An 8,573-nucleotide genomic window follows, 5' to 3' on the forward strand; every position below is an offset into this window, starting at 1 on the left:
TTGTGTGTAAGAAAAAACAAGGTAACGAAGTTAGTACCATCCTATAGTTGATTGATGTTTTCTTCATTTCGCAAACGAAGAGTTTTTGTTTTTGCTTGCTATTTCTTTATCCTAATAATCTCTTTGAGTTTCTTCACTTGAGCAATATTTATATATGTATCTCACTACCTTTGCTATTTTTCATTTTTTGAGGAAGCAAAAAACACATATTGTACTTCATGCAAAAGCACAACCGTGCTTTACACGAAAGCATCATTGTACTTCATCGTGAAGCACAACTGTGCTTTTGATTGTATTACATCATAATTCACACTCCCCGCCCCTGCACGGCAGTTGTGCACCATAGCTGGCCGCTCCTCAACACCCTCATAACAGCCCGCTTGCATCCAACATCCCTTGCCAACTTCGTAGCATGTACTCTCGCAGAAGCATGGGATGGCCCTTGTAGCACGACTGCAGCAGCTCCCCTCATCTCCTTGAAGCATCGCCAGAGCATGCTTGTCGTTGCCATCCTCTTCGACAGCGCCGTTGTCCAATGCCATCCTCGCGAATAACGCACACAATTGCATGCTTCAATGCAGCATCGGTTCCTGTCGCCGGATTGCAGGGCCGCCCCGCTCCGCATCAGCCCTGTCGTCTCGCAGTACCGCCCACACGCCCCTCTTGCGAACACAGCCAGATGGCGGTGGATGTTGCAAACAAGATTCAACATCAGGGACAATGAAGACGATGGACTTGTAGCACGACAGTGCGACGACGGATGCTGCAATGCACGGTGGTGTCGAAGGTGGCCTTGCAACATGGCGACACCACGACGGCTGTTGCAAAACAAGGGTTGCAGCTTAGCGCGTGGCGGCGATGTTGCCTTGCAGAACGACTGATGTTGCTGCGACGGTGCGCGCGACCTTGAAGCATTGTGGCCCCCCTTATTTCTCCAATGCAACAACAGTGGAGTTTTAGCTTGGGCTCGGCGGCAAGCTCGGGGGAGGAGGCTTGCAACAATGCGGTTGCTGCGACGAGGGATACAACGACGACGATTCTCCAAGTCGGGGGAGGTTGTTGTGGCCCGGCTACAACATACGAGCACCGCCCATCTTTGACACTGGCGGTGAGCGGTGTGGCCTAGAGAGACAAGTCTGTCTTGCAGCAGCGGAGAGGAGGAAGAGTCATGCAACATCGGTTGCGCCAGCTAGCTGGTGTTTTCCAGGTAGAAAGTGGGTAGAGATGGAAAGGAAGGCGAGGGAGAGAGGATTTGGGGAACGGGAGGCAAAGAAAGACGAAGAAGAAGAATCCAGCGAAAGGAACTCGTGAAGATGTATACGCGCGTCAAACCGACAAGGCGACTGATGTGATGCATGAGATAAGTCAAGTGAAACAAAGTGTTTTCTAACTAAATGCCCCATGGATGCGGCCAGCATGACATGTGGTGTCAGCTGAGCGCACCACGTGGCTGGCGCCGCGCGTCGGCTAGGGGTGCCAATTTTTATTTTCTAGTCGGGCTGGGGGGGAGGGGGGGGATCGAATGAGTTGGGCTTTATGAGGTAGAAAGGCTGGCCTGAAGTGGAGCTGAGATGGGCTTTATGAAGTCTAAATTAAACATGGGCCTGCAATTTATCATGTGAAACCGAAACTGCCGGCCTCTGCTCTTTCTTCCCCGGACGGACGGACCAGACGGAGTTGGCGCCGCGAATCCATGGCGCTCCTCTTCTTCGACCTCAGCCTCCTCCCATCCCCCAACCCCAACTCCCGCCTTCTCGCCGCCGCACGAGCCCTCGAGCTAGGCTACGCTGCCGTTGCCCTCGACCACCCGCACCGCGGCCTACTCGCCGACGCCGACCGCTGCCACACCGCTCCCTTCCCCGCCTTGTCTTCCCTCCCGCTCCCCCCCTCCGCCTCCCTCCACCGGTCCCGCAATGGATCCCCTGCCTCCGAGCCCTTCCGCCAGTACACGCGCATCACCCTCTCCCTCGACTCCGCCGCCGCCGCCGCGTCCGCGCTTGCCCCCTCCGCCGCCCGCCTCCTCCGCACGTACGACATCGTCGCGGCGCGCCCTCTCACCCAGGCCGCGCTCGACCACCTCTGCCAGTCCGCCACAGAGATTGATGTCATCTCCATCGACTTCTCTCACAAACTGCCATTCCGTCTCAAGCTCCCAATGATCAAGCTTGCACTACAGGTAATCAACCTCCTTCACCACTCTAACCGAACCAATGTTCAATGTCGATGTGTGTGCTCAGCTAACTATATCTCCATCTGACCGCAGAGGGGGATACACTTTGAGATTGCATACTCTCCCCTCATCGACGATGTCAATTCAAGGAGACAAGTCCTGGCCGAAGCCAAGGTTACTTATCTTGCTCTCCTTTCATTGTTCCTTCACATTGAATTCAAACATCATCTAATAATCGTGTTTAGTGATATATTATTCATTACCACCATGCTCCGCAACCTTTTGCAACATACGCGCATATTGCTTGTGTTTCGTTTGGTCTAACAAAATCTTCTCACCTTCACCTTCACTATGCTCAACACCACTGGTTTGCAGAGACATCTGCACCCTAGCTTAGAATTTCGTATCTCAATCCCCTTGCACTAAACGTGCTCTCTGCTCAGCTCACTTGTTTCTTTTGCTAATATACAGTATTTTTCTTCTGTTTGTAGCTGTTGGTGGACTGGACTAAAGGAAAGAATCTCATCATTTCAAGTGCTGCTCATAATGCTAATGAAATTAGAGGCCCCTATGATGTCATAAATTTATGTGCATTTTTGCTTGGTCTTTCTATGGAGCGAGCCAAAGCTGCTATGTCCGTAAACTGCAGGTGAGTCATATATCTGTTACCTGGAGAGGTTCAGACATCTTATTCCACATGGCCTGGACCATGTAATGATTTGCTGATATGGTTAGTTTTTCGTACTACTATGAATGCATCTTTTTATCTTACCATACTTCATTGTTCAAAAATATCGGCTGATAAAGCAGTTAACTGGCCGATTAATCCCTGCTCGGCGGGTCACCAAGTAGTCGATTAACTGATTTTTCGGCTGACTTACTGGCTGATTCCCGTACTAATCCTCTACGCGCCAGCGGCCGAGCAGTTACCAGTTAACTATTTCATGAACATTGACATCCTTTATTTGACGGATTATGAGTTAGTCTAGTCTTTAGAAGTCTCTTCTTTTTTCTCCTCCTATTTATTTCTGCCCATTTTCTTTCTATGTTTTCGAGAACTCGTTTGTATTCCTATCAAGAGAAAACAACTTCTAGTTTATTTAGCTTTAGCTCCGCGTCTGCGTTTGCAGTCTACCAGCTGTTGTGTTATTTTACTTTGCACAACTTTCTATTTAGGAAGGCACCCATTTTACCATGAATCATAATGCAATATTATGTCATCTGTTCATTACCAGGTTGCTTATTTCCAAGGCTACGAGGAAGAAACATTTCTACAAAGAGACAATTAGAATTGATAGACTGTTACCAAATGAGCAACTAAATTCAACAAAGTATAAGGTTGGTGACTGGATTGGTTTGGATCCTATATCTTTTAAAGGTGATCTACAAACTTTGCAGACAAATCTAGAACCTTCTCCCAACAAAGATGAACTACCTGTTTCACCCATGAATTTGCGCACCAAAGTGTTGTGTCAAAAACGTCACGATGCTGATGTGTCTCTCTTTGCCGACCGATTAGAGCAGTCTACTGATGATAGTGAAATTCCAGTTGAAACTCAAGAGGAAACCTTACAGGCTAACAGAGGTGAAGCTCACAGTGGCTCTGTTCACACCATCAAGGTTAACCCTGAAAACAATGAAATTGTTATGGCTGGCAGTGTGCAGGCTTGTTTTGCCTCTTCTGTTGACCAGAAATGTATTGAGGAGCATGTTGAATTTGTTGAGGATGCAATGGAATTAGATTCTACAGAATTGTGCACATTAAACCTCATTTCAGGTGACAGTACTCCTTTATCCTCCGATGTTAAGTTACCATGTTCTTCTCTTCCCCAGAGTATGGAGCTTTTTCACACTAGTCTTGAGAACAAGGGTCCTGGCCAACCTAGTGAAATCGTAGATCATACTAATACTTGTGCAAATCATGGGTCTATCCGCACATCTGGTGAGAGGGAGGAACAGGCACCTCTGGATCATGAAATTGTTTCATGGTCTGATGTTTGCCTCGAGGGTAAGCGCTTGGACATACCTGATGATGTTCCAGTTAACTCGGAGACTCACAGAGATGCTGCGGAATCATTGGGGTGCTCAACTGGTGGGCGAGATGATGAGACGCCATTAAATCTTACAGTTCCGTTGAGTACTGATTTATGCGAAGACATTGTACTGCCAGCTCATCAAGTAGAGCAAAATGTGGATGAAGACGTCGAAAATACTGAGAGTTATAAGGTGGAACCGGTTTACAGAAATGCAATAAGAATGATTTCAGTGGAAAATACTCTCAGCGGTCAAGATATCACTTCAGCTGCTGTTGTTTATGATAAGGGGTCCAGTGACGGAACTTGGGCAAATAATGAATTGGAAGAACAAAATTTAAAGAAACCTGATGCTTCTTTAGAGAAAGATGTTGCTAAAATAGATGAGGGGTCACCAAATTATGATCATGCAGATGATAAGGTGGATATATCTACAGCTAGATCAGGTGATATGAACTATTCATCATTAATTTGTCTGAATTGGCAAATATTGACATTTACTAACTGCAACTTTACTCTCTTGAGCTCGTAATAGAGAATACTGCTTTTTGATGATACAGGCATTTCCTTTTTCCGTTAGTTCTTCTCATTCTTGCACCATTATCTAAGCTATTCATGAGATGACACAAAGGGCAATTGAAGCTGTTGATATGTGTTTAAAATAAGGCCACAATAAGTAATTTCTGAAAATGCGGGTATCCTTTTTCAAAATATTGTACTTAGTTTTTAGTATGAAGATATAAACTATTGGTATATTATCCCATACATATCTAAAGTCTTACTGGTTTTGCAGAAAAGCGAAGACAAAAACTATTGTTGCACGGCCCCTCGTATATTCCTTTCTTGGGCTTTCTTAAGCCTGTGTCCTTCAAGAAGAAAGTATGCAAAGTAAGAGGCCTGGTCAAATCTTTATATCATATTGTTTGCCTAAAATGTGCTGGCTAACGGTAATCAACGTTAGTTATGAATCATGTGTAAGGTATGAGTTCAGCTGTTCAGGAGCATATTACTAATGCTGAAGCCATTGTCAACCTGTCATGATTTACAATAGCTGTCACTTAATTCTGTGTGACATCACTAATGATATAAGTATTGCTGCAAGATAGAACTGTATTATGGTTTTGACGGTCTATAATCAGCGAAGCAATTTTCTAGTGTAGGCATAGATAAAAAACCACAAACTTTGCCATAGTCTTGCAAAGTTTGCATGTTATGCCTCAGTTAGTGCAGGTTCCTCTTATAGATTGAAATAAACCACCGTGAATAATCACCATTGATGGCCAGTGTGCCGATTTGGTGAACATTAAGCTTTATTGGCTTCCCGTAGTAGCTTTAACTTATTTGTTTGGTCTTGCTATACTCTTTACTAGAATTGCCCAGCGCAGTCAAAATAATGTTGGCAGCCTCTAAAAGGGATATCTTGCCAGTCTTTTCTCGTTGTTGCCTTGGAATCGATCAATCAAATGTACTGGCACTAAAATGAGATGTATAATGTACTGTGAGGACAAGTCATCTTTCTATCACATATGTTGCTGCATGCAAAATTACACATGAGTACGCGACATCACACCCTAGGAAACTGAAAAATCTGCTCTCATGTTGCTCGAAATATGGCAAGTCAATTATAAGATATTAAGATGATTCAGTTACGATATTCTCAAATGTCTTTTCGAAATATGTTCACCCAGATGTGAACGTATATCGTATGTTTGCTCCTGCTTTGTATTTTATCAGTATAACTTCCAGGACAACAAGACTAAATACTACTACCTCCATTCACAAATATAACATTTTCTAACTTTTTTCTGTGTCGGATGTATATAGACATGTTTTAGTGTGTTTGTTCACTCATTTCAGTCTGTATTGTAGTCCATATTGAAATATACAAAACATCTTATATTTGTGAACGGAGGGAGTATTTCATTCTCTTTGAAAATCAACTGTACCGGCTAGAAGCAGAGGCATGTATTTACTGTAGTAGTTTCAAATTATTTGACCTGGAAAAGTTTTAGAGACATGACAGCTATTAAAGGCTTCGCCCCACAGATGCACCCAAAGGGCGATGTGGGGGCAGAACAGAAATCTTTTCTCCGTATCAGGCATGCCACTGCAAAGAGAAGTCTTATCAGCCTTGGTCAACTTAGTTTCGTTTCTACCAAGTCATATGACATTCGAAATAACACATTGGTTGTCCCTTCTGACCTTCATATTACATATCAATTGTGATGTATCTTATGATATCGTATGTGTCGAGTAAATTTACATTGGCACAACCTTTTGGCTCTTAATACCAGTACTTGGAATAATTACTTATCTGTCTAGTCTGTTGCCTATTCTTTATGTTCTTTGTACACATAAACTGAACAATTATTGCATCTCAACTCATGCAATGGTGGTGTGACTATTTTTCAGTTGACCTGCTAGCAGAAAGTAAAAATTATGATAACTGCGCTTTATCCTAATAGTCCCACTTGTTTTTGTTATCCTATATTCATTGACAAAGAGCCACTGCCTCAGTGTAGGCTCCTTTCCCGCTCCCTGTGATCCTCTTGTTTTTTTCTCACTCGACACACTATGTCGTCAATGATTTAACTCATCTGGATGTAATGTAACTCTTGTGTTGACATCTCTGCAGGTCGTATCTAGAAGAAAATCATAACAACTGTTGGGAGTATACAATTCAAGCATTTTGCTGCATACCAAAGGCAAACGGATCTACTTGCAATGTGATATCCTGGTGCGCTTTGACTTTATCTTGTCGGTTGGCTAAGGCCACTTGAAGGTTGACTAGCCCGTGTTGTCAGGCTCTTGAGTGGGGTACTGTAGGGATTCATCAGAAGGTGTACCATTATGGGAGAACAGAGTCTTGCAATTGGTTGTGGACACTTCCAATGATCTTACCAACCAATAGCCAACTGAAAACAGCGTCCTGGATCTGTAGCATCAAACTTGTGTCAACTAGATGCTTGAAACAACACAGATCCTTGTGGGGGTCTATCTTGTAGCCTGGAATTTTCAAAAGTGTTATGATTCTTCTCCACTGAAGTCTCGAGAGATTCACTTTCGAAGGTAATGATAGTAGTGGCGCAGACTTTTGAGGGACAAAGTCTAATCAAGGACTGTCTTTCACACTTGCATTCTGTGTTGATCAATGGTCATCAGTCCAGTGAGAGAGAGGTTCATGTGCATCTTAGTTTTTGCAGTTTTGGACATAAATAACCTAAATACTTCCTAGTGCAGTTGCGCTCGTTCGCTGGCGCGAGCGCACGCACCGCAGCGCAGCTCGTTTGCCGCGACCGGTCGCACATTTTACTCGTATGCACTAAATAACAATTCAACATTTATTGATGATAGCAACAGCTAAGGGGACCGCGTCCCATAATTACAGAGGAGATACTAACGCGCATGCATGTCAGCATGCGCTGACACACTCTTTATTCCGTTTCATTTAAAAAAAAGTAATAACTTTTCAACCGAGTGTCGAAACAAAGATCCGTTTTCACTGTTAGGTTTCTCGCGACGAGATCTTTAAAACTAGATCCCATATGAGCACATTTTGATAATTTTTTAAAAATAAACAACTTTGATCCTAAACGAGGCAACTTTAGTTTTAAACATAAGCAACTTTTATTAAATTATATGTACTAATGAATTTATCAAGCAAGTATGTCATATACCACTTAGAAATCACGGCAAATAATATTTTTGACCGTATATGGGCAACTAAGCATCTTCGGTAGCCAACTTTAGTGATGACAACATATTTTGATAGGATAGTTGTATGGATTTGCCAGGACAGTTGCTTGGTTTTGTTATTGAAATTGTTTGTTTTTTGTTAAGATGGTTGCTTGGTTTGTTAGGTCAGTTGCTTGGTTTGCTTAGACATTATGCATTGTGTGTTCTGATAATGTAGTTGCATGGATTTGCCAGGACAGTTGCTTGGTTTTGTTAGGATAGTTGCTTAGTTTTGTTAGGACAGTTGCTTGATTTATTAGGACAATTGATTGGTTTTGTTATGACAGTTGCTTGGTTTACTAGGACAGTTGCTTGGTTTACTAGGACAGATGCTTGGTTTGTTAGGTCCGTTGCTTGGTTTTTACACAAACCAAGATGATAGGAAGTCATATTAGACAAATAAGAAGAGTTGGTTACTGATAACACTAAAGTTGCCTATATACCACACAGAGTTGCTTAAAAAAAAGTTCATCGAAACCTATCCATATGGGATCTAGTTTTGAAGAACTCGTCGCAAGAAACCCAATGATGAAAACGGATCTGAATTTCGATACTCGAATCAAAAGTTATGGCTTTTTAAATTTTTTGAAACTCAAATTAATGCATGCGAACTGACGTGGCAGAGCATCTTCCTA

The 8,573-nt window shown here is 43.2% G+C and overlaps 1 protein-coding gene across 1 annotated transcript; it reads left to right on the forward strand.

Moving 5' to 3' along the window:
* The first annotated feature begins 1,625 nt into the window (after positions 1-1,625).
* Positions 1,626-7,319, forward strand: LOC123096712 (uncharacterized). The gene is made up of 6 exons (XM_044518473.1): positions 1,626-2,176; positions 2,264-2,344; positions 2,662-2,819; positions 3,406-4,649; positions 4,997-5,091; positions 6,839-7,319. Exons 1-6 carry the CDS (start codon positions 1,694-1,696, stop codon positions 6,860-6,862), a joined length of 2,085 nt encoding a protein of 694 aa, XP_044374408.1. The 5' UTR covers positions 1,626-1,693; the 3' UTR covers positions 6,863-7,319.
* Positions 7,320-8,573: the final 1,254 nt, after the last annotated feature.

This window comes from Triticum aestivum, chromosome 4D (genome assembly GCF_018294505.1).
Source record: "Triticum aestivum cultivar Chinese Spring chromosome 4D, IWGSC CS RefSeq v2.1, whole genome shotgun sequence".
In the NCBI taxonomy this organism is placed as follows: domain Eukaryota; kingdom Viridiplantae; phylum Streptophyta; class Magnoliopsida; order Poales; family Poaceae; genus Triticum; species Triticum aestivum.

Coding starts and splice junctions, on each gene's coding strand:
- LOC123096712 (XM_044518473.1), top strand. CDS start 1,694: ATGGCGCTCCTCTTCTTCGACCTCAGCCTCCTCCCATCCCCCAACCCC. Junction 2,345..2,661: donor AAGTCCTGGCCGAAGCCAAG/GTTACTTATCTT, acceptor TTCTGTTTGTAG/CTGTTGGTGGACTGGACTAA. Junction 4,650..4,996: donor TATATCTACAGCTAGATCAG/GTGATATGAACT, acceptor CTGGTTTTGCAG/AAAAGCGAAGACAAAAACTA.